A 27,499-nucleotide genomic window follows, 5' to 3' on the forward strand; every position below is an offset into this window, starting at 1 on the left:
CCATCGGATCGTTTCCACTGTGCCCCACATAGTATATTTATAAATATTCCGCTATATAGCGCTCGGGGATATTGCGCCGAGTGATTCGCCGAAGGTAATCCAACTCGATCGATTGGAAATTTTTCGGACACATGCTCACCCATAGTTCGTCACATCAGACGTTTCTCCGCGCGAAAACTGTAAAATCTGTGACGATTTAAAAAAAAAAAAAAAAAACCACCAATTAAATTCGCATTTTTGAATAATTTTACGTGTAAAAACATGATACATATTTGGATGGAAAATACCAAACTTATGTTTAATTCAATCACCCTCGAGTAATGTAAAATATAATAACTCACAATTAATCCGTTACATCCCGAGGATGTCAATTTGGAAAATTTGCGGTGACTCGAGTAAAAATATACACCGTATACCAGACTACGAAGAAAAGTAATAAATAAGATATAGTGAGAGGGAAGGGAAGGGGGAAGAGAAACTTGGTTGGATCAGTCACTATTTGACCGTGTCATCGATAAAGTAGCGAAAGTTCACGTCCCCGTGTATCTTGAGTACGTGTTTCTTGAGGTTGTCCTTGAGTTTACAGCGTTGGGAGCAGTAAGCACAACAGAAACGCGCCGCTTTTTGGCACTCAAATTTCAAATGGCGCTTGAGATGTTGCAAGCGCACGTATTTCTTTCCGCAACGCTGGCACATGTTGTGCTTGCCGTAATTCGTGGTCACGGCTTGCGGGTAATCGTTGCTCTCGTTAGCCAAACTTTCTACATTCACGATTTTGAAGCGGTGCTGCTGGTGGTGGTGGTATTGGTGATGCCGTCGGAGCTGGTTGTGTTGGAATTGTTGCTGGCGAACGCGAGAGCGCAGATGACGACCTGGAACTAAGAGAGATAGGATCGATTAGAGAGAAAGAGATTCGTGCGGCGATGGGATTGTTGTTAAGCGATGAGGAAAATGCTTGGATGATTTAGAAAAATTACTAGCGGTCGCACACTCCGAGGATTCATTTGACAAATAGGAAAACATTTTTTAATCCTCATTTGCCATGCTGACCTTACGTTGTTATATTTTTTTCACACAAAAATAAAGTTAGTTGGTTTTAGGTAAACATTTTACTGGGAATCATAAAATGAGTCATTTCGAGGCGTTTAGTCGTTGTAAATATGATATATTTTATTTTTTTATAATTTTGTTTTTTACAAAATATTTGTCAATCAATAACTTTGATGCGAGGTGACACGTTACACATCTGATTCTTATAGTGGTAAAATAAAAGTTTTAAAAAATAGGAAAAAATACGGTTTTTTGTGCATTACAGTAAAATAAGCTAACGCTTTACAACAACGGTGTAAATCCCAAAAAAAAATACATTTTTCCCTATTTTCATTTGTTTTTTTTTTTACCTATTTTAAAAAAAAAAAACTTTGAAAAATATAAATAAATTAGATTTTCCGCTATTGTTTTTTACACGGTACACTTTGGGCTTATAATTAACTATAAAAAAAGTTGTGGATTTCCTAAAAATACATATTTTTTTTGGTACCTCACACACTTTTGTCCAGAATTCAAAGTTTAATGCATTTAGAACATGTATCATCGATATGCAAAAACATTAAAAAATAGTCAAATAAGCGGTTTCTTTCTTATGACATTGAAATTGCGACTATAAAAATTTCAAATTTCAAAATAATACATTGTGGATGTTTTATTTTTGTTCACTGTATTTTTCTTAGCTAATATCAATCGATTATCAAAAATCAGAACTACAGTTTTAAAAAGTTTACTATTTCGAAAAAAACGTTTATTAAACAAGTTAAAAATAAGGCATGTATTTTCTAACATTTCAAGATAATTATAAAATTATTGTAAGAAATGAGCTGCACCATGTACGTATAAGTATTATAACTGTACTCTGGTGAAAAATGCAGCAATTATTTACTTTAGATGTATATATATATATATATATATATATATATATATATATATACACATGTATATTTTTGTTTTTTGTATAAAAATAATCGTATGTTTACATCCAATAATTTTTACTAACTCCTTCAACTATTAGCTATGAATTTTCATTTTATAACATTGTGTAGCAATTTCCGTTTATTTTTTCATTTTGCAAAAAAACAAAATCTTTTGTCTTTAAGCATACGTTTTTTAAATAAATGAACATTGTCGCAAGTTTAAATTTAATGAATAAATAAATAAATGCATGCATTAATGTATGTACAAATTCTTTTGGATTGTTGAAAAATCTTAATAGAAAAATCCCTCTTTAAACTACGCATAGTTTACAAAAATAAATCGAACAACGTATCCAAATAATCGTAAAATCGTTACATGAAAATATTAGGAAACAGTGGGCGAAAAATATTATGCATTCGAATAACTAGTTAAAAAGAAAGTAAGATAAAATTCGATGTAAACTTGGGACAGAAAAAATTGAAATAAACACAATTGTTGATGTTCAACTATTTTGTAACCAGATATTTTTAAAATTCTTGCTATAGTGCATGGCCTAAAATCTACCCTTGACATTGATGAAAAGAAGCCAATTTATAAGAAATAAATATTCTTCTGTTTAGACAGAGGTGTCTCGCCTGCGCACCTATGTATACCTTCTAATACTGTTTCACATCGTTGAGAACAACTGAGAACAGTGAGTTAGCCCTAACTGTTATTTGTGGTTACCACTTTTTGGATTAAGTTGGAAAACTTTGGTATAAAGTGTTAATTGAGTAGGCCACATTAAACATCTATATCGAACAACAAACTATTCACGGAGCAACACTATTTCAAGTGGGAGATGATACCTTTTAAAATTCCGAAATGTGATAGTTGGTGTTTACAGCTACATGCATTGATTAAATAAAAAAATTAAATTAATAATTGTAACTCTTGTTGCAGCATTGATGCTGTGCTAAGTTGAATATCAATTAATGATTCTGGTAAATTGAACAGTTTTTTTACAAAGGTTCGTAAATTAAATAAAGTTGAGACATTACAGTGCTATATCTTAGAAAAATTTTTTTTTTTATTTTACTTTTTACAAAATATTTTATCAATGAATTTGGTGCAAGGTGAAAAAACGATGAATTGCGTTATTTTTCACCCAAATTTGTCAAATAATTGACTTAACAAATTAATTAAACTACAATCGTTCTGTACAATAGTTAATGACGCAAGTATTTCATTAATCGAGGTTAATAATTTATGAAAGAAGCGTTTGAGTCTAAAAAAGTCTTAGTTTAAGGTAACCAATAAAAAAGCTTACAGAAATAAATTAAACATGGAAGTTTTCTTTTTTTAATTAAACATAATTTTAGTTATCTAATTTTGATACATCCTTTTATACACATAATTAATAAATTATAATAATTGCTACATTAAATTATTACTATTTAACTGCTGTATTATTATATTAAAAAACAAAATGTTGGTCGAAAAATAATATTCTCTGTTGCTTTTTATTAAAATTAATTTTTTCAAAAATAGTTTTACCTAGTCACGTGAGAGCGTTTGAGAAATTTTGTATACCATACGACATTAGTAGTATTGTTAGATCATTAAATTTTTTGCATTTTGTAGTGCGTCTGTTTTCATTTTGTTAAAAAAAAAGTGTAACATACTTATAACCTTTACATAATAGACTTATTACTGTCATTTTTATTTTAAATTTTATTTTTTGTCCAAACCAATGATAGTTAAATCATATGGAAGTTTTAATAACGTTTTGTAAAAAGATGAAGAGCTTCGTTCAAAATTATTTTCCTATGAAATTTAGTGTAAGAAGGATGCGAATAATAGAGTATAAAAAATCGTTTTTCATAAATAAAAAATAAATTATAATTAATCAGAATCTTATAGAAAAAAATATGATACAAAAATTAAGGAACAAATAATTAGTACAACATTATTTTGTTTTCTGTAAGTTTGTATATTATTTACTAAAAACTAACTCTTTTTTGAGCGTTAAAATTTTTTTTTTTAAATCGATCATTTAACTTTCGAGATAAGAAACTACTTCTTTAAATTACGTGAAATTTTGGGATGATAAATAAAAAAAAAAAACGTACCTCGGCAGGTTTTGAAACTGCTGGGTGACGGTAAATTATACATCATTCATGAAAAATACCTTAAATTTTGTAAAATTGTCACTACTTGTAATTCCAAACAAATTTTGCTAGAGAATAAAAATAAATTTATTTTCAATTATTTATTTCTATTCGACTGCGACAATTTTTTTATTTTTCATTTCATTTTAATCAATCCTTTTCACGGCGATTTCTTTTTTGCAAGCTCGTAACCTTTTTTGAGCTTGCAATTCAGAGTATGAGCTTTTAAATGATCCGTACGTTTGAATCGATGCGGGCAAAACTGGCACTTCAGACTCGCTACTTTTTGACACTCGTATTTTTTATGTCGAATTAATGTCGTGTAGTGCTTGTATGATCTGTAACATATATTTAAAAAGTCAAATAGGATAGAAAAATATATGTGAAAAAACGAAAGACAGAGATAAAAAAAACCGTACAAATATTTTGTTAGTGATGGAAATACCTGTAACAGACGTTGCAGACGTGGCTGTAGCGATTCGGGAACCAAAGAGGATACGGCTGTTGCGACGGCCCCGGCAAAGCTAAAGGATCGTCTACGTAGATTTGATCGTAGTAGATGACTGCAACATAAGGTTTTTCATTTTTGATGTAATTGATGAAAGTTTTTTCACAAGAAAGACAATATTCATATTATTAATTTACAAAATTAACTATGGATCTTACAAATAGTTAGATGTAGAGTGAAGCATTGTGTACGATAATAGTAAAAAATTAAAAAGTACGGACTTTTTAAAAAACAACAGTCTTTCGAATTGTTGAATTTTCCATTTATTTATGCATATCTGTACAACATTTACGTATATTAACAATTTTAATATTAAATTATAGAATATTTAACTAAACTGTAATTTTTTAAAACAAACTTCATAACGTTATTCACAAACGTATGGAGAATATATTAAAGTTCTTATCAGATAAAAATTGACTTACCCCTTATCATGAAAAAACTTTGGTAAAGATGAAAAAAATTATTTTATCGGTAACAAAAAAACGACACTAGACTTAATCAATTTTTTTTGTTTACAGTTCCAATCGAGTCTCAACATCGTTATCCAGAAGCTCATAAAACGTTATTGGCTTATTTTTATGAATCCTCGTGATGTGATCCTTCATATCGCTTTTGTGCTTTGAACGCCTCGAACAGTACGAGCAACGAAATTTTGGTATCACTTGGCATTCGTAGTCCAAATGACGTTTTAGAGTGTAAAAATGAACGTAGGTCTTGCCGCACTTGAAGCAAGTATTGGGTCCCCCACCTCCTGCTCCTCCGCCTCGTTCATAAATATTCTTCCAGTAATCTAAAAGAAATAGATACAAAATTTTTTAAAATAGCACAAACATGTTTAAAAATACAATAAAAATTGAGGCTCAAGTACGCAGCATGTGTTTTTAAATGCGATGTTAGTGGCGCACAAACAATTATTAAGTTAAAACAGTTATAAAACTGAAATTAGAATTCATGAGTAACTGCAAGCATGTTAAAAAAGGGATAGTATAATTTTGAAACAACATAATTCTCATGTTTACAAACGTTTTATTATTTTATAATGTTTTCTATCGTACGTTCACATTCCTTAATAACTTTTTTATTTTTCCATATCAACTTTGTTTTTGGTGTTTGAAATACAGTCTGTTACGCAAAACTTACTTATTAAACTTATAACTAATGATACACAACTATTATTTTTAAGGAATATTTTAATTTATTGAATTGCTTGAACTATCAATAATTATTTTAATTCAAGTAAAACTTTTATGCCCCAAACAAGATAAACATTTATAAACTTGCTACTCGGTGTTTTATTTTATTTTTAATAATCATCACGTGCATTTACATAATATATGCGGGAATTTTTTACAGTAATTATAAAGCAAATAAACACTGAGAAATGATTCATCGTGGTAAAATTTTTCTAATGTGCACCGAGTGTTATATAATTTTTCCACATAAAACTTAGCTCATTTTTATGTTACAAAAAAATACCGTTAAGTAAGGATCTTTGGCCAATTCACGTAAAATTCACGTGAACCTTAAATAAACGTATTCAACGAGTCATTCACATTTTTCTAAACATTATTGTATCTATGTCCACGCGTACACAGTACTAGTTGATCCCATGAAATTGAATATCTCATTGTGTTTTCATCCAATGATCTGTTTAAAAAAGATTGCATCAAAAATTCCTTGACAAAAAAATGTTAACAATATAGATTTTTCCATTGATTCGGTAAAAAAAGACATTAAAACTTAAGAACTTATTTTATACTGTAGAAAAATTGTTTCTGCGGCGTTTGCCGTATAATAAAATATAAAACAGCGATGTTGTCATTAGTTTTTAAATAACATTTTTCTTTCTTTTTTTTTTTTTTTTTCGTCAAATTAAAAATGTACTAACACTACAAAATGAAAAGTAATCCCTCGACTTCTGATTTAACTTTGCGACGCCTCGGCCAGTGTGTCGATGCAGTACACCTCCTCCTCCTTGTGCATCTGGCGAACGTGGTTGTAAGCAGCGTAGCGATACTTGGCCCGTTGGCCGCAATAAGGACACTGAAAGCGCGGTGATTTGCGACACGCGTACTTGATGTGCTGTTGCAAGCCACGCAGGTATGAAAAACTGCTCGGACATCTTGGACAGAGAAAACGGCACCTATCGACCATCTGCCGGCGCGGGCGCCCTCGGTGGCCCATTCGGGCGCGTCCCCGCTTAGGCTGGGGTTTCAACACGCTCCCCCTGGCCAATATATCTTGCACCTCCACAAATTGTATTCTTGTGTCTGAAAGAGGAAAATCTACCATCAGTCGGCCGAATTTTCATGTTTCGAGGATCTACGTGCATGTACAGAAAAAAAGCGTGGTATGATTGGATTGTCATCATTAGTATTATTATGATCGTTGTGTATGATAATTTTTTTTTTTTTTTTTTTTTTTTTTTTTTTTTTTTTCCTACAAGGATAATGATGAATCATCGTATTTGGTGTCAGAAAAAAATAGCACGCCACTTTTACAATTTGAAATCAATGTATATTTTTCAAACTCATAGACCTATTACACACATAGAGATAATCATCACAAGATGTTTATGTATATATTATCTATATATATACACACATATTTTCTTCATGGAAGTTACAATAGACAATTCATAATTATTATTGATTCATCGGACATTGAATACACGAAAATGCCCTAGTGTCGTCGCAAAATCTCACTGAAGTAAATCGTGCCAAAGTGAGCACATGCATATTTTATTTTTGAACGACATGGTAAATTGGTAAATTAATCATGGGTATTGTAATAATATTAAGTATACCTATAGTTATCGATAAATATTCAATGAGTTCGAAGTTCACCACAATCGTTTTTACAACCATACAGTACTGACGCATAAACATACTTGGGCATAATAACAATTATTAAGGAGGTTCCGGCAAAAAGTAACAAAAACAAAATTAGGTAATACTGAAAAAAAAATGAATTGAATTTTTTCAATATTTTTTAAAAGACACTTTATTGTTAATTAATTTATTTTTAACTCGGAGAGATTTTTCTAAAAAAGTTTTGATTTATTTGAATAGTAGTTTAATTACATTTTTTTACCTATTCCCGTAAGAATCAATGTTAAATTATTTTAATTAAATAATTTTTTTTTTTCAGAAATACATCTGGAAAAAAATATTGAAAAAAAACTTTTTATCATCACTTCGTGATTTTTTTCAGTGTTATCTAGCATTTTTTACTTTTTGCCGGAGCCTCCTTAAGTACTTGAATACATTTTTTTCCCGATAATGTGATGCATTATTATTTTTATTAAACTTGCTGTTTATTTTACTTTTATCTTCCGAATATAAAGTACTGTTTAAGGTGAAGAAAAAAAAAAAAAAGTATCCATGACCAAGTCTGTACATAAATTAAATTCGTTTAAAAAACGCATGATACAAGCCATATATACGTATAAGTACCACGAAGAAAGTCCGTGAAGTTTCCAGTTTAGTCGCAAATCGAAGTTCAAGCTCTTTCTCCCCTGATAGAAGTTACGTATATTATATGTAACACAACAAAGCTTTTCTTCCACGTATTAATTTCCTTGTTGGAGTAACTAGACCATCGGGTCGTCGTAGACGTGGGTCTTCTCGTGCTCTTGCAAGTGATGGCGGTGCTTGAACCTCTTGCCGCAGCGCGTGCACTGGTAGCGCGGTTGAATACCGCACTCGAATCAAATCATTTTTTTGTTAAATCAATCGTTTTAAAAATATAATCATCTGTATGTTTTGAGTATTAAAATAGGTATTAAATTTACTTCGAGTCGCAGGTGGCGCATCAAATTTCCCTTGTGCGAGTAGTGTCGTCCGCAACGTTGGCACAGAAAGACACCGCTCGAGGTTTTAACGATAGTCGTCGTTGACGCGGGATAGCAATTGACGGATGACGACGAGGAGGACGATGGCGACCATTGGATCGCTGAAAGCACAGAGGAGATATCATGGGTTAGTTTAGGGATGGCGGTGACATATGTGGGTTACGATGATTACGCGTGAGTGTGGCTGTGAAATTTTATCTAGCGTTCGATGGATTTGTTTATTTTTTTGATGTTTACATGTAAGAACTGTACTGAAAGCTGTTTTGATGTTTCACTATTTTTATTTCGTATACTTGGGATCAGGATACATTGTTTTATTCTCATTCATGACTGCAGTTTTTTTTTTTTTTTTTTTCAAACAATTTTTTATATGACTGTTTACTTCTTAGTTTTTTTTCCAATTCAGATGGTTTTCGTGAAAAATCGAATGTTATGATATTTTCCACAGGCACATTTAAAAACTTGATTTTTTGCTGCTGGCTTGGGATCCAAAGCCAAGGGGTCACATGCATTTGAAAAAAAATGTTTAATTCAGTAGAATATTTTTGTGATTTTTAAGCATAGTATTTATTTATATATTTTTATGCGAATAAGGCAAGTGTTGAAATGTAGACAAAATGAAAATGACTTACAAAACAAAAATTTATAAAATGACTTATATTTTGTTAATAAGAATGATTGTGAAGAGTACAGTAACATAAAGATGCGTGTTTTATGAAAATAATGTACCAACTACATTTTGTAAACGAAATGAAACATGAATGTAAAAGGTATACTGGAAAAAATTTGAAAAAAAAAAATTACCTGCAAATAAAAATAAAGTAAATATTCAATGTTCGAGTGAAAAAAATTTTTTTTTTTTAATTTCCTTTTTCGTTTTATCGCACACATTTATTTCTTTCACTTTGATAGCCCAAGTTGATTTTAGACAATAAAAGTACAGATTTTTATATTTATACTACGATTTAGAATTTTCTAACTAAAAAATGCATCGGATAAGATGGAAAAAAATTTCTTTAATGATCAGAATCATTTTTCATGATTTAATACATGATATCTTATAGAAAGCCTTGATTCTTGCACCATTGTAAAAAAAGTAATTGGAACCACAAACATTTGTCGAATATATAAACTTATTTTGTAACAATACGAATCACGAGTCAACTTTTTCGTTGTACATATTCATGCTTTTATGAGAAATAATTAAACGGTTCTGAAACATTATTAGCAGGAATCAAAAGTCATGGTTAGGATTAATATAATCAGAAGAATCTCTGAGAGTGCAGGTTTGTGGATGGTTGGGAAAACATTAGTCATGGGTATACAAAGAAAAAAAATAATGATTTATTGTACAGATATACAAATTTTTTTATCACGAAATAAAGTACCATTTACATCACTTTTTTACATTCAAACGAACAAAAATTTCATCCTCTCTGGGGCTGAAATGAACAGGTTTTATTAAATGTGTAAAAAAAATTCCTAAAAAAAACAATAATACTTTTGATTTTTCACATGTGTGCACTCAACTGGACAACGACATAAATTATATCCTGCGAATTAAGAATAGCCATGAACATTAATCAAGTGGCGCTGGTAGTTGGATTTTTGTTTGAAGGCGCGTTTACAGGTACGGCAAAGATATTTCGGTAATTGGCCACCGCAAACAACTCTCATGTGACGCTGTAAGTTGTCCCTTCGCGAGTAGAACCTGCCACAAATTGGACACGATAACTGTTTTCCTGAAAAAAAACAATTTTTTTTTAAATTCGTACAATGCATGAAGGATAGAAATCTTTGAAAGGATTTTAGTTTTTCTAATCGACCGTCAAAGTGAAAAAAATTGCTTTGCGCTCTGATGACATTTAATAGCCGCTCATGCTTTCTTTATTACAATGCGTCTGTGTGCAAGTGTAAGATGTTAAATAATCGTGTTGGCGTAACTAAATAATTTACCTGTTTATCTTACACTATTTTCGTATGAATTATAGGAAATAATCGTAGGTTAATGGTGGAGAAAAATTTTATTTATATAAACTGCAAGATTATTGTAGATAAATTTTTCCTCAGTTAGGACACTTTAACGCCTGACATGACGATAGTATCTGGCCTAGAAAATGGAAATATTCTTTATTAGATTGAGGATTTTCTTTGGTTAAGTAGGATAAAATAAAAAAAAAAATTAATTATTTACAAATATTATGAATCACATTAGGTTTGTAAGCTTTTAAGGTGAAGAACAAATACGTTATCCATTGTTGTTTCTGTTTACAATGCTATATATTATTTTATTATATTTTCATATGAACATTGAAGTTGACTCATACATTGTTAAAAATCGAAATATACAAACTACTGCTTTTAAAAAAATAGCGTATTAAGCTTAAACATTCATAAATAATTTCGCATCGAGTTCAAATAAAGAGAATCACATTCATTAAAAAAACAGTTCCTTTGACGGATGAAAATACGTGGAAGAAAAAAAAAAAACATTCTTTATTTTAATTTATGTCTTTTTTAAATTTTTTAATCGGAAATCTTTTGCTTAAAACGTTTTCAATTGTAACATTGGAAAAGTTCTTCTCATATTCTTGGGGATGCTGCTGCTTGACGTGACGACTCCAGCTGTCCTTGTATGTGGAGTGAATCGAACAGAACGGACACTTGTAAACTAGTTTTTTTGAGCACACGGTTTGATGGCGGTAAAGTGAATTCTTTTTTAAATATACTTTTTGGCAATTCCGACAGGCAAAGGCCGTCATGGGCTCCTTCAAATTCTCTGGAACACAAGTAATCAGAATAATTAGACATATTTTATTGACTGATTTTTGTTGTATGCAACATTTGATCCATCTGATCACTACTGATGACACAAAGCAATAAGGTAATTAGCCGTGAAAATTATGGAGGGCATTGTGGAATTTATTGTATTTTTATGAAAAACGTACATCATATGAAGCTTACGTGGAACAATTAAAACAAACGATGCATGCGTTAAATTAATGAAAGTGATTGAAAATCTAGCTTTTAAAAAAGTCTTGTATGATGTTCATTGCGATGAGCAAACAGTATGGATGACTTGAAAGCGACGTAAGGGCAGTGTGGACACTTAAATTCTGGCGCCTCGCATTTGTGCTTCAAATAGTTACACCACATTTTGTTGAATTTACTGCACTTGGTACAAGTGTAGCCGAACACTTTTTCACCGTGGTAAATCTTAGTGTAGGTGTCAACCCTTTTTACAAGTTCTGTAAGGAAACATGAATTCATTAGTTGAAATGTGTTTGTTTTTACAGCTGAAAAAATTGTTTTAATATGCACAAAATCACAAAATTTTTTTAAGCATTAGGAGAATAAGAATTAGATGTTAAAATTATGCAGTTAGTAAAGACTACAATTTTCCCTGTAAGGTATGACTAATATATTGTAGACACTAAAGAAAAAACTGTCATAACATATGTAGGATTACTCATCATTTGTAAAAATACTTTTAATTTATTTCAATTAGATTATTCTTTATAAGATGTGAAAAAAATGTCTTTTTTTTTTTTTTTTCGAGTAAGAACACTATCTCAACAGTCAAATAAATTTTACATTGGTATAAACACGTGTTCTCATTTATTTTAGCATTAAAAATAATTTACTATTTTTCATGCTGGTTTTACCATTCTAACTACCAATAAGTGTTAGAAAAATATTTAATTACTTCGATTATATGCCTTTTTTGTTCCAAACACTTTTTTTACATTTTTTCCTATCCATGCATTGCTTAAGTGATTTTTACGGGCACACCTCTACCATTTATGTATGGAATAGATGGAGATGGAATTAACCAATAACCCCTGTCCTCATTAACACTTCTGTAACCCTGTTTACATCCATACCCGTGGCTCTTATCTAGCCCTCGCCCCACTAGCACAAGCTTACTTTAGATAAGCTTCCAATAAACTTAAGCTAATGTTATACTTAAAGCATTTACATAATAAAATTAAGCATTTTACTTAATCAGTTAAGTAATTTTTCATTTTTTAAATTTATTTTTTTTAATTGTTTTAGCACTTCTAAAAAAAAGAACAATCGAAATTTTGACGTAATTGGATAAGTTTTATATCCATCGAAAAATTTCTTAAAATAAAAGATTATTTTGACAAACTATATAGCTTAAAAATTGTTAATTTAGACGTAACTTTTTACACAATAAATAATTCGTTCTAAGATGTGACATACTTTTTTTGGTCCATAGCAAACAACAAACATTTTTTGTTACGGTGGGCTACCTACATTAGTAATTTCCGAACATAAATTTGTGTCACTGAATTTAAGTTTTTAGTAAGAATTAAAATGGAAGTTTTTGTTTTGAAGTCAAGAAAGGCCATAAAATTTATATTAATTATTATTTATCTCAACTATATTCTTCAATTAAGCAACCCCAAAATTTATAGGAAATAACTACACAGAGAAAAGTTTGTCTCTTGAAAGAATATATACAACTTGGCAACGTCGTATGCAGTTCTTATGTAGTCCATTGCTTCAACAAATTTTTAAGGTAGTGTATCTACAAAAAAATAATCTAAAATCAATTTTTATTTAAGTAAATTGCCATTAAAAAAAACAGTATTTTTATAATGGCTTTAACTAAGAAAAGTAGTAAGGTATTTGGTATTTGGTATTTTTGTACAAGTATTGTTCGTGTATAAAAATAAATTTAAAAAATTTAGAACCACGAGATGGATTGGAGTTTTAAATTATTAAAGATGTATGAGCAATAAAAACGGTATCACATTAAATTGTAGGTCATTTTTATTGAAATCATTCAAAAAGATGTGGAAATAGATAAAATGACATAAAAATAATAATTTTTACATTTAATTATCATTTTAAAAAATTAGAAAAATAAATTTGATCGAGAACGCCTCTACAATAATAACTCGTGGACATGATCAGGCAATTTTATATACTTATTTACAAATTACATGTGGACTATTCTGAATTAATTCAGATTATTTATTGCTATTATTTAAAAAAGACGTTTATTACAAGGACGAATTATATAAGCTGTTGTAGTAATACAAGTGTTCAGTAATACATGTAATAATAATAATAATAATAATAATAATTATAAGAATAATAAGTATAAAAAAAGTGATAATCACTACAAAAAAAAAAAAAAAAAAAAAATTGTTTTTCTACTTTAATTGGAATCCTTAGATTACTAGTAGTACCATGTTTTAAGTATTCATTAAGTATTGAAAGAAGTTTTTTACACTCAATCGAAAAATGTAACGATTATACATGTACCCTGCGAGTATATGGAATACGTAATACTTTTTCCATCACATTCATCAAGTATGAAAAAAAAAAAAAGATTTCACCTTTAAAAAACAGTTACAAATAGAAAAAAATTAACTTAAAAAAAATCCACTCAGGCCCAATATTAATTAAAAAAAAATTGATTGTCTAAAAATCCTCCTCCTTACTCCTTCTTGAGCGCATGGAAGGTATTAATGTGTCGTCTGACGCAGTACGAGTATTTGCTCGTGAAATCGCACAGCGGGCAGTTGAAGTCGTTGCCAGCAGCGCGGTCGTGTAAATTTTTCACGTGTCTCTCGATGTTTGCCTTGTAACTGCTGCGATACGGACAGGTATTGCACTGATAAACACCAGAACGTGGAACGTTTTTGCAGGTGAGCAGGACGTGGCGCTTGAGAAGCTTACGTTGCTGGAAATTGGCGCCACAGTGAGGACAGTCGTGTCGTTGGACTTGAAGGTAGTACTTGCTGTCCTCACCAGCTAAGGACTGGCTCCGCTGTACCGGGGGAAGAGTGAAACGATGGTCCAGAGTCACGTGAAAATAGGTAAAGCCTGCAACATGAGTGCACATAACGTTAGGGTTACATGGTTACTATGTGAGAGTTTTTTTTTTTTTTTTTTTTTTTTTCATGTTTGGGTAATCGTTCTTATCGTTTTTGTGGTTGTTGTGTGAATAGTGTTGTAGGCAACGTTGTTACTTTGTGTCAGTCCGAGAACTGTCTGCCTTTTGTATTGGGATTTGAACTCAGTTGAAGCACTGATTTTTAATGTAAATTTAGATGGTTGCAAAAGTGGGCCTTCTGACATCAGCGCCACCTACCCTCTCATCTTGAAGCAGTTCAGCAGTTGAACAGTTCAAATCCCAATAGTGGAAGGTAAACAACTAGCGTTGTTATGAATAAATACAAACATACATAATTTCAAAATTAACAATTGGCTAATCTTCGTTGATTCTTTTGGTAAAAATCACATAAATGGCGAATCAGAAAACATTTTACTGACATTGAAGCTATAGAGCTCATTCGAATTTGACAATCTTAACGAATAAATATGTTTTTTGAAAAACTAGGAGCGATGGTAACTCAGTCGGTTGAGAGCTGGTCTGAAGTACGACTGCATTTGAGGGCATACACGTCCGATTCCCGCCTAGGGTCAACTTTTTAAAATATTAAATTAGATAGAATATGTTCTGGAGTCTTGCGGTTGGCTCTGTTCCTCGGCGACCCTGGGGTTAGACTCCGTAGGCCACCATTTGGGGGCGTGGGGGCATGGCTGTTATGAAATATCGAGATATGGGTTAGGGGTAAAGGTGGTCAAGTGACGTCCAAACCGCTAGTTATAGCAGGGGCTTATGGGTTACGTTGGGTAATGGAAGAAGGAAAGGTGTTAGTAATTCGGTTTTTAGGATCAATAACCTCCACGCTGACATAATAGAAGAGTACTCGTGAAAATCACGCAATTTATATATGGATGGTAAAAATATAAGCATACATATGAGTCATTTCACATAAAAGGATACAGAAGAAAGTTTTTTTCCAAAGTTTGAGAATTGAAAAACTATGAAAAAACAGTACTAGCATTATTTAAGTAATACTTGGCTAAATTCCTTTTCATTAGTAACGGTAGCAAACCAATTTTTTTTTTTTTTTTTTTTTTTTGGACGAAAAACTCTTAATTTTGTAGCCAATTTAATTTATACTAAAAAAAGCCTTTATTAATATAGATACATACGTTAGTTGGAATTATTTCAAACTAGAATACGATAAAAACATTTTTCTTAATTTGAGGTGAGTCTCTCCATTGTTTTGGGATTTTGATGTATAAAATCCTTTCTTTAAAACGATTTTTTTTTTTCAAACTATAAGTTAAAATATGCACTTTAAAAAAATCTTGCCACGTGATGGAAGTAGTACCGATGCTAGTCATTTTTTTAATTGACAAATCTTGCAAATCAAATCATAATTTCTTTGTAATCTACGTAAAATTTCAACACGAAAGTCTTTTTTGTTTTTGATAGAAATTAAATGGGCCAAAAAATCAAGAAATGTGTCGTAAAAATCAAAATAATAATAATTTTGCGACCTTAAAAACATTCCAGTATTTATTTTTTTTTTTTCATTGAGTTAATACTACCGATTCCCAAAGGTCAGAAATTTTTTTTTATTTCTGTTTACGCGTAATGCTACACACATGCATGCATATAGGTATATTTTACAACAATACTCTGTGAGTTGGTTAGACAAAATTAACTCAGATTAGTTTCTCAGTAATAATATACTTTTATTAAAAACTTTTATACAAGAATACTTCGTTACGAGTTAAATGCTTAAAGATTTGTATACACAGACACGCACACACACGTGTGCACAAGTACGCTATAAGATTTGGTCAACATGGCGATTTCAAAAAAATCTTAGGAATGAAATCGCTTTAAAAATAATTTCGCATGTAAACACGTGCACCGCGAGGATCAATGAAAAATCCGGGGTGTCTAGTCAATTAAATTTTATTTCCAATTCCTCTGTCCGGCGGTCGAGTCGATGTTGTGCTCGCGCGCCATGTGGTACTTGAGCAATGTTTTGATCCGAGCTCGGTGCGGACAGTAGGGACAAGGGTAGAGAGGCTCTATCTGGCAAAAATAGTTCATGTGCTTGCGCAAGCTCCGCCAATCGCTGTAGCTTTTGTTACACTTCAGACAGCGCAGATCGATCTTACACTGGTGCCAAACTTCCGGCGACAGCAAGTTGCAGAATAGTACTTCTGGAATGGCAAAATTATTCGGCACGCGTTACTTTTTTTTTTCTTTCTTTTTTTTTTTTTTTTTTTTTTTTTTTTTTTTCATTCATTTGATGGATTATTTTACATTTTTTCATTCATATACGTTTTACTAGCGTTCAAGCCAAGGGGTTCATTACGGGTGTATTTTACTATTTATTCATCATACAGGAGCATACACAAGCCCACATACACGCACGCGACCACACGTGGGGCGATAAATAATTGATGAGCATAACTCGAATGGACGGCGCAATCTACAGTCCAAGTCATGGGTGACGCAACTTACAAGAAAAAACATGATGAAGGTTGAACAAAAAAAAGGGTAAAGTTATTTCCGCTTGTGCTTTCTCAGGTCGTAATTGTGTCGATTGAGCAGGTGTCGCGCGAGACTGGCCTTTTGAGTGTAGCGAGACGAGCAGAGCCGGCACCCAAAGTTCTTGCGACCGCCGCATTCGAAGCGGACGTGTTTCATCAGATTTTGGCGCAAGGAGTAGGACTTGCCGCACTTCTGGCACTGCCATGAGCTTAAAGAGTTGGTCCGTTGTTGCATCGGTGGTACATTGTCGACGAAGCCTGAAAATACATATGACCGGTTGAGCGAAGATACATCAGGTGGTGGTTGTCGATGTGCTTGGATTGGATGGATGGGAGGTTGCTGGTATATTCGTAAATGTGAGAAAATCATACCAGATACTACGTAAATATGTGTGCGTTTATCACATGCGAATTAGTTTATCAAAGGAAGGTATACTGTACGATCAGATTCTTTTTTATTCGCTTTGGTTTACAGATGGGTAACACATGAAGTATCATCTCGTCACCTGCAAAAATAAAGCGTGTATCGTTAAAAGTGTAATGGAACGAGCACTGGTGAATTTTTTTTTTTCCACAACTTACAATGACACAAGAGTACATTAGGTTTAATTGACTTTATTTTTAAAAAATTCACTTACAAAGTACAAATGGATATGTTAATTGCACCTGAGTGTACTTATTGGTAATATATTGTAAGTATACCCATTACCGCTAGAAACGTGGTTCGTGGTAACAAAACGCTCTTGAAACATTAACAAGAAAAATAAAATCTGGTTACAATTAAACGTTAACTTATTAAGACGCAAGAGGTATAGAAATGTGATGTTCGTAGTAGAGAAAATTGATTGTCAAACATAATATGACGAAAAATGTACACATTGCGTAAATTGAGTTTGTAAAATTTTTTTTTTTTATATTGGTCTCCACCGTGTAACTTAAACATAATGTTACGTAGCATTGACGAATAAACTATAGTTATTTTTTAATTTAAAATCAACACACGTAAAATATAAATGCAAGTATATTTATCATTTGGTCGTCAATTTTTAATAATCATATCGTCATTGATGAAAAATGGATCTAAACCTGTATCCTTGGATATTTAAATTAATAACTGGTTGTTAACAAATAACAGAGAAATTAACACAGTTCTCAAAATAAATATATATATATATATATATATATATATATATATATATATATATATTTATGTATGTACTCACTAACAAAATTAAGAAACAAAAATGTTAAAAATGACTTAACATGAATTCATTCTGATGCTCGATCGCCAATATCTGCTGCTATTTTTTTGAACTAGCGAATCATTGAAATAGATAATGATAAAAGTACAATAATGTGCTCTCATATTTAAAATTTGCGGCGGCAATCGCATCATCGTGACGATAAACCACACGCTTACCAAAGGGTGTTTTTGAACTTTAATCCAATAGTGGAGCTCAAAAGGGCCCTTTTAAACAGTTTTTTATTTGACCACTATTAGGATTAAATACGAGTTAAACTGTTAAATGTTTTGCCTGTATAGTTTGTATTAAATTGGCGCTACTCGTATTTTTATAAAATTTTAATTTAAACTAAGGATAAAAAACTTGAATTGAAATGTCACAATGGTAAAAATATTTTTTCTTTTTTTTTTTTTTTTTGTGCCGTATGTGTAATCAACGTGGGTGAAAGTGCTGACACCTAAAAATAAAATCCCTACTGAAAAAAAGGGAAAAAAACCACTTGAGTATCGTTTGTTGGCCAATGGCACTCCTCCTAAAAAAAATCTGGAAAAAAAAGACTTCGTTCGGCAAATCAAGCGACCGAATCATCCGCGTTCGGATGCTTGGCTCTCAAGTGCCGGTCGAGATTAGATTTCTGCGTGAACTTGGACGCGCAGTACTTGCATGCGAATTTCGGCTGGACGTTGCACTCGTAGTTACGATGCCGCCACAGGGAAGTGAAAAACTTGTAGCTCCTGTTGCACTTTGAGCAAGTGAAGGACCGTTTGATTTTGGTCTTGATGGTGGTAAGTTGCTCGTTTTCCTTGGGAGCGACTTTTTTGCGCAAAGTTCTGGTCTGCCTTTTGCGATCGTGTTTGCCGGCCACGTTGGTGCTGGTGGTGGTGGTGCTTTGCTTGTTTTGGTTGGTGCCGTCGTCGCACTCGTATATCCGGTGGCGCACGAGACTGGCGCGGATGTCGAAGGTCCGCTCGCAATCCGGGCAGTTGTACTTGCTGGGCTTCCACTTGGTCTTGGGCACGGATTCGCCCGAACGGAGACGCCGGTGTAGGAAGAAGTCGCGGGCAGACGTGGCTGGCACCGTTACCATCGCCGGCATACCTGCGAACAGAATATTTACGTGCACGTATTAATCGATGTGTCGAGTCGTTTGTTTTTGCTTACTTGACATACTTTTTTTTTTTTTTTTTCTTTTTCTTTTTTATGCGTATACATACTTATATTTGTCTTTGGGATTTTATTGGGATATAGAATGCGTTGAATTGTATAAGGGGCTAGGAAAAATTTTATCACGGTATTGCTCATAATATTCGATTACACTATAGTTGTTTGAACAAATTTCTTCAACTTGGTTTTGGCAGGATTGTTTTTCTTTCATAACAGGTATTAAATTTTGTACTTGGTAAAAAATGAGTCATATGCACCTAACAGTGTGTAGCTGTGAGAATAAACTGGAGAAAATTATAAATACTTCGGTACTCTGTCACATCAGTTGTACTGCCTTACTGTTCAAATCAATAACGTGAAATTTTTTATCTGGATGGAATGCCGTAACGTGTTTCTTTATGCTAGACTTTTTTTTTAAAAAACGAGGAAACAGAAAGGGCACTTGATAGAAGGTAGTTTATTATACACGTGAGCTACATGATGGTGCAAGCTTCGATTGTCATGGTAAACCTTGTCGCATCTAGCGCACGTGTAGCGTTTACTGGTGTATGTTTCTACAGTTGACGACTTAATTTTCGTTGGTTTCTTAATTTTGGATTCTGGATTGTTGAAGGCGACGAATACAATCGGCTGGACTAACTGCTCTGAAATGAAATGGAAAGAGAGTTAGTGACAAGTGCAAGGGGTACATGAAAAAAAGATTAAATTTCGACTGGTTCAAAAGATGCAGATGTTGCTTTGTTCATTACGTGAACGTACTGGGGTAGAAAATAAATTTGGCTCGACACGAGATTTGAGATTTGTCTTGGTTTTTATTATCGTAAAATACTTTTACAGACAAGTTTGTGCGACGGAAATTCCAAAGTCGTCAGTACAGATGATTGATACGGCATTGCGCGTAATGTATCAGTCGTCAAAAATATTTAGATTAATAATAAAATTATATAAATAAATGTACTTATTTTTTTTTTATAAGTTAACGTTGTGAACAAAAACTACAACTTAAAGTCTCATTTTACTCGGTGTATATTTATTATGTATTTACAAGCAATACTTTTTCCTTCAGTTTTACATCCTAACTGGAATCATAATGTACAATATTTATTGAAACCTATACAACAGCGTTGTTAAATTATCTTTGAATTCATATAATATCATTGCAAAATTGCACATTTACAGTAAGGAATTTGATTGCATGAAAATATAAATTTATTATATTTATAATAAAAAATACTTGAAATAAAAAAAAAGTTTTAAATCAAATAATTTATGGGCAATCAAAAACTACTATAAAAATTTGAATGTTCGACCAAGAGCATATTTATTGGCATCCAGCAATCTTAAGAAACTCCAAATCTAAACCACTTTATAACTATCCTATATTTATATATAATATAAATATGCTTAATTTTAAATTAAAAAACTTTCAGGGTACAACGTATTCAATTTTTTTTTTTCACCAAAACAAAATTTGACCAACCATTATTTCGATAGCTATAAGGTAATCAGTTTTTAATATTATTGCATTTACATTTACACAAAATAATATGTGATGAAACACAGTCCAATTTTTAAGTACAAAAGTAATTTTTTTACGTTACTGGTCCGTCCCCAGTTGCACGGACGGAAATACCCGCTTCCCCGACACCAGGACACATAAAATCGTACACTCACCACGCGTGGAAGTAAATAAGCCTCAGATCGTTCGCTCATCAATACACGGCCGATCCGAGACTTTTTTTATTTTCCCGACTTAAGACCGTAATATACTACTTAAATAAAAAAATTGTCAATTACAAATAAATAATTTAATCATATACGAGTAATTGATTTATCGCAGTTTTTGTAATTGTGTAAAATACCAATAGTCTAATGAATAAGTCTAAGTTAGACCCAAAATGAAGACACGACCATCATTGTCACGAAATCGGTACATAATTTGTTCAAGAATAAAAATAAACAAACACGTAAATTCGTAAATATCAACGATCACTCGAGCATGTCGATAACATATACCCGTTTGTTCGGGTGTTTGCGCACCACGTGCTCCTTGATATGAGTTTGCTGTTTCGACTTGTAATTGCAGTAGGGACAGAGAAAACGGGGGTCTAAGCCGCACTCATACCGCCGATGTCTGTTCAAGCTCTGTTGAAAAACATACGATTTTCCACACTTTTCGCACACATAGCCCTTGGCCGTGGGCTCGGGGCGGCGTCGCTGTAGTCGCGGCTGCATCAGTACCGAGCTATGATTAGACGATAATATGCTCACAAAGGGGTCGTAGAAGCTTGGCACTGCTATTAACGCTAGAACACAGAAAAACATCGAACAGGTTTAGAAAACGCTTGCAAGGGTGTGCCAAATTTTTTAATTGAAGGACTTGCGTTACGTGAAGGATGATGCGTTTGAAACAGGTCGTGTGGGAGGATCGAAGGATTATACATGTCCATTGTGTGTGGTTGAGAAGTTGACCATCTTTGATGTTGGGTACGAGTTAACTACTAGTGTATTACATAATTAAGCATACGAAAAAAAAAAAAAAAAAAACATTTTATTTACACGATACAACGTTTTGTTTTTCTAGTAAAGTTACAAGAAGATAATATTAAATTAATGCAAATTGTAAGGATTGCAAGTACATCTTACCATTGGAATTTTGAAGAAAACACTCGTCCTTTTTTTTATAATTTACACATCAACTGTAAACGGATGAATATTGCACAAAAATGATTGGATAACAAGGGATCGTACAATCGAAATCGTAACAGTTAGTTCAACTTTTTATTTAAAAATCACAAGTATACATTTCGTTAAGTATGTAGAAATGGCCATCTTTACGTTATATCTACTTAAAATCGTATTAGTACCATTCATTTTAAGATATTGTAAAGCCATAACAAATACCTTCATTACTTGCTCATGAGTATCATCTCATATAATACAATTTTTTTCCCATCGGTATAAAATGGAGTGCAGATCTCAGTAAAATTACATAAATATTATTCATTCTATAAGATTGCAAAACAACAAGTAATGTTATACTTAATAATGAGAATTATTTCTTATATTTGTAATAAAAAGTTTTTAGGGAATAAATTTTTAATCCATGAAATGTATTGTTTTAACCACATTCACTTGTTATCGTTTAAATTTCACGTGCCTCAACCTTTACTTTAGTTGTTTACTAATAATTAGGTGAATCATAAAAATTATTATTATTGCAGATAAAATTAAAATAGTTATTTACGTAACAAGTGCGGAAAAGACGATTTCCCGCACGAGTCGTGATTGACTCGCACGAGTGGCCAGAGTTGACGGGAACGAGTACAAGTTGAGCACACGAGTGCGGGAAATTGTCTCGCACGAGTTGCGTACAAGTTTTTTCGCAATGTGTGAGGAAAACAGGTACAAAATAGGTATGAATTTTGATTACCAGTGTGTAGCAAAATTTTTTCCGGTGTGTGGCAAAACCATTTCCGTACACCTTTTCCGCACACCAATCGGCAAAAACCTTTGCCGCACACTTTTTCCACACACCGTGCGACAAAAACCTTTGCCACACACCTTTACGCACACTGTGTGGAAAAACTTTTGCCGCACACCTTTGTCGCACACTATATGGGAAAATCGATTTTCCACACTAATACCAGTTCGGAAAACACCTATTTTCCGCACACTATTGCGAAAAAAATAAAAGTACCCATACCGTATTTACAAGCTAAAAAATTACGTAAGAAAACAGCATTCTAAAAATATTCAAGAGTAACTTATAAAACTTCACCTGGAAGTTTTTTTTTTTTTTTTTTTTTTTTTTTTTAATACATATTGATGCTTTGTTGCGTATATTTTATTATACTAATGGTTGCAAAATAATTTAATTATTATTGCAAATGTAAACATCATTAATTGCATAACACTTTAATAATACTAAAAATATGAGTATTGCATTTACAATATATTATCTAAGAAATTATAAGCTAAAGCAATGCTATGGACAGTACGATTAATCCTTAGACACGTTAATGTGCTATTTTCTGTTACTTTAATAACAATGTCATGTCACGCTGATGATGCACTATTTTAAATTATCGAAATAAACATTTCTTACGATATATAGCACTTCAAAATACTGAGTAGAGTTAAAAATGTATCAATAATATTTATATTTTCATCAACCACATGAAAAATAAACAAAAAACGTCATACAACTTATTATAAAATCCCAAGCAAAAATGTGGTGCCAAAAAAATGTAAATAATCTCATTAATATAATATATATATATTATATATAATCTCTATCAAAGATAAGTGAAAGAAAAGACCTCGTTTGTTATTCCTAAAAGTAAATACCATTGAAAATGTATAAAAAATCTCCATAACTTCATACAACGTATCAAAAATAAACGAGAAAAACCTTGCCCAACCTGCTCCATCGCCCTTTCTACCTATACCCTGTACCACACTACCCGACTACTCACATTGTTTATCAATGGTAACAACGTAAATGTCTTCATTGGGATGTTTTTTCCGTATGTGAGTGTAAATTTGCGAGGTTTGCTTACACCTGATTCTACAATAAGGGCACATGAATCGTGGGTGTTGTTGGCATTCGTAACGCTCGTGGCGCACGCAGTTGCTCTTAAGAGTAAAGCCTTGGTTGCACTTGTTGCAATAGAAGCGTTTCATGGCTTGGCCCTTGCGGGCAGTCGTCGCGGTATTGCTTTTTCGTTGCGTAGCGTTGGGAACGCAATATTGAGTACAACGCGGAGTGCCGTCCTTTTTCAGTGGATTCAAGATGTTTCTCAAATTTAACAGGTGACCTGAAAAACAAAAATCAATCGTGCATGCGTTAGTGGGGCTTATTTTTGTAAACAATTGTTTAAAATTGCCTCCACCGGGAGAGATTCGAAAATTAAATTGTAGATATGCGTGAGATGAGATGTTTGCTTTGGTGGATGTTTTGCAGTTTGGGATTCAATAATATCATTCGGGAATTACTTTTATTTGCAGGTAGGCGTCAAAGGTTTGCAAAAATTTTTTAGTTTTGTTAACATAAATGTTAATAGTATTGCTTTTGATGATGTTATAATTAATAATACTATTACTCGTACCTGTTATAAATAACCTCTTGAAGCAAGTAATATACATTTCTTATATGATAAATGTTTTTCTCATAAACTGTTGAAAGTATTCTAAATCAATGGGTAAGAATTTACTTCACAAATTTTTTCATCAATAATTTTATTACGTTAAGCGATGTTTATTTCATTACATGTACATAAAATATAAGATGATAACAAAAATTATTACATAATTTTTATTGTACGAATGATTGGCGAATCATAAATTTTAAATAAAATTAAAATTAAGAAATCAACAACAATTCAATTGTACGCTATTATATTATATTTCACGCTAACATGTTTTCTCACGTTTCAGGGAGCGTGTATAAGTTAAAAATCTTTATCTCGAAGGCGTACCTCAAAAATATTGTTCTTAGTTTTGGGAACTCTTAAATATTTTGTGAAATCACTTATCTAACAAGACTTTACTATATATATAATGATATTATTTGTGCTTATGTTTTTAACTTTATTTGGTAGATACAGCAATCAGTTCAATCGAGACGAAGAAAGTATCAAATTTTTTTTTTCAATTTTGGTCGAGTCTTGAAGTAATTTTTTAATTAGATAAAACAATTTAGATAAGCTTTTTGGTCTACGCATCCTCTACATATTATAACTCTAAAACTAGAAAAAATAAAAGTTAAAAAGTTAAAAAAAACTTTTTCGTTGTAAAAATTATTGAAATATACATTTTTTATTACAAAATTATTGTATGGAATAAAATCTTAATTGACAAAACTGTTGAAAAAAAAAAACAAATAAAAATAAAATAAAATAAAATAAATATAAAATAACAGTTTTCGTAAATATTTTTTATCAATTATAAAAGAATTTTTTTTAAACTTGCAAAACATTTCAATTTGCTGATAAATGAGGAATCGCTCGTATGTCTACACATGCGGTGTTGATTTCCTTACGGGCCAAGTTTTACTCGCATAAAGACGCGAAAAAATTATAATTTTTTTTTACATCATGCAAGTAAAAACACTTGCAGCAACTTTAAGGGAGTTCACTCGTACCTAACCTTTTTGACGCATAAGATCAGCAGTATTGTAACCTGCATGACTATATATACAGATATAACGCGACGTACTAACGGAAGCTGTCGAAGGAGAATTATTTTATTCACTAATTTATTGCTTATTCCATAAGCCATGAGTGAAGATGAGACTATAGCTACGTAATCAATAAGTTTTTAGCTATTTTCAAAAAAATTTCCAACCAAATCTTGACGTCGATTATCCAGATATTGTAGGTTATGTATCAGAACAGAACTGATTCTCACGAAACTGCACGTTAAAAGTTCAATAATAAAATTATCAATATCTCACTTTATAAGCCATAAAGGGACTTGAAATTTGAATCGAAGATTTTTCATACACTAATTAATCTCTGTTCAAAGTATTATCAATACATTGACGTTAATTCTCTTAGCAAGTGAACTCCCTTAAAGAAAAAAAAAAAAAATTATGAAAATGAGCCATTTATGCACGCCATCGGTAATTATATTTGCTGCTCTGATAAAAATGTAGCACTGACGCATTGTTAACAAAATTTGAAAATTTTTTTCCATAAATTCAGCTACTCATTCTCAACAAAAATCACTTTGTTTCGCTCATCGTGAAGAACAACTTGATTGAGTAAGGCTTCATGTTCACGTGTTTTCTTCTGCAATGCCGATAAACATTCGACGAACAGTTGAATCTTTCGTGGCAGTAGGGGCATTTGAATAGCCCCGTTTTTCCGCAGAAGTAGCGGAGGTGGTCCTTTATCGTCGATTTTTGGCTAAATCGCTTAAAGCATTGCAAACACTGGAACTTTTTCCTCTGAAACGGATCGATTGTGTAATCGGATTGTCCTCGAAGTTTTAGATCCTGTTTTGGTACGATTATTAAGGGTTCCCACTCAGGATCTGAAAAAAGAAAAAGCATTGGGCCAAATTAGTACATCATTGATAATTGAGCATATCCTTTATGCAGGATAAAATTAGTCAAGGAAGGTGTTTTACGTTTGTTTTTGTATTATCAAGTACTTTAATTCATTTTTCAATATTATTCTTTATTTAGTATACAGAACAATGATACATAAAATTAAAATGCATCGATGACATTATCATTGAGTCATAAAATACTTAAAAGATAAGAAAAAAAATCATACTGATTTGTGATTTTACTATTATTCATTTCGAATAAAGTCAGTGTGAAAATACTAAATAGCAACAAGTTAAGTGTGTGTATTTTTTTGTTGAAAATTAATGAACTGTTGTAGAAAAATCATTGAATTTACGTAATAAAACAATAAATACGTATAAAAAATCGTTGAATAATTGTTTTCACTAGTTTCGAAATGAAAAAAGTTCATAACCGACAGAAACAGTCAATTTTCAATCAGTATAATTTAAGAAAGATAGTTAAGTAGAATACGTCATTTCAGTGATTTTAGCAAAAAGTTTGATGACGCGCTCTTCTTGGCCCTTGTGATGTATTCTTATGTGTCGATAAATATTTGATGAGTTGCAACCGCTTGCGTTGCAGTATGGACACATGAACCGATTACCTTTGCCGCAAAAATAACGCAAATGATCGGTTATGGTTGTTTTGTGAGTAAAATGCCGATGGCATCTCAAACATTCGAAACGTTTGGAGTTGGTGGGATGGACTTTGTACTCGAGATTTTCGTGTTTTAAAAGGTCCGTTCTTACTGCTACTGTTAAATGGCCTGAAAAAATAATAATTTAAATGATTAGTCAGAAAATTGATTTTTTCCTCACACTTTGGTACAAGTGTGTATTTATCTCAATATATTTTTATATCAAGTATATAATAGAAGTATCTGCGATTAAAGATCAGAGTGCAATTATAAAGTATTACAGCATGCAAAATTTAAAGAAACATTTCTATTCAAATGAAATTTTCTACTCAACACCCTTTTAGGAAATTTTTCTCAAAGAGCTATTAAATGGAAATGTTTTACTACCACTACAATTACTACGAAATAATGTATTTGTACAATTGTAAATTAAAAATAAAAAATATAAGTAGAGACTGATTTTTTTGTCTTTCTCTAATTATTAACCTATA

At 31.9% G+C, this 27,499-nt stretch overlaps 2 protein-coding genes across 2 annotated transcripts; both read right to left on the bottom strand.

Moving 5' to 3' along the window:
• Positions 1 to 7,850: 7,850 nt before the first annotated feature.
• Positions 7,851 to 11,293, bottom strand: LOC106646155 (uncharacterized). The gene is made up of 3 exons (XM_089590454.1): positions 11,212 to 11,293; positions 8,423 to 8,583; positions 7,851 to 8,332 (listed from the first exon to the last, which is right to left on the bottom strand). The coding sequence occupies exons 1-3, from the start codon at positions 11,291 to 11,293 to the stop codon at positions 8,222 to 8,224; spliced, it is 354 nt and encodes a 117-aa protein (XP_089446580.1). The 3' UTR covers positions 7,851 to 8,221.
• Positions 11,294 to 18,631: 7,338 nt separating this feature from the next.
• On the bottom strand, positions 18,632 to 19,225 carry LOC106646066 (uncharacterized). The gene has a single exon (XM_014362095.2). The coding sequence runs from the start codon at positions 19,223 to 19,225 to the stop codon at positions 18,701 to 18,703; it is 525 nt and encodes a 174-aa protein (XP_014217581.2). The 3' UTR covers positions 18,632 to 18,700.
• Positions 19,226 to 27,499: the final 8,274 nt, after the last annotated feature.

This window comes from Copidosoma floridanum, unplaced genomic scaffold, assembly GCF_036245765.1.
Source record: "Copidosoma floridanum isolate Cflo_tuat_1 unplaced genomic scaffold, Cflo_Japanese_pri ptg000012l, whole genome shotgun sequence".
Lineage (NCBI taxonomy): Eukaryota > Metazoa > Arthropoda > Insecta > Hymenoptera > Encyrtidae > Copidosoma > Copidosoma floridanum.

Excerpts from the sequence above, each read along its gene's own strand:
- LOC106646155 (XM_089590454.1), bottom strand. The coding sequence starts at position 11,293 with ATGTCTAATTATTCTGATTACTTGTGTTCCAGAGAATTTGAAGGAGCC. Across the intron at positions 8,584-11,211 it reads CCTGTCGGAATTGCCAAAAA|CGATCCAATGGTCGCCATCG; the intron begins GTATATTTAAAA and ends CTGTGCTTTCAG. Across the intron at positions 8,333-8,422 it reads TGCGCCACCTGCGACTCGAA|TGCGGTATTCAACCGCGCTA; the intron begins GTAAATTTAATA and ends ATTTGATTCGAG.
- LOC106646066 (XM_014362095.2), bottom strand. The coding sequence starts at position 19,225 with ATGCCGGCGATGGTAACGGTGCCAGCCACGTCTGCCCGCGACTTCTTC.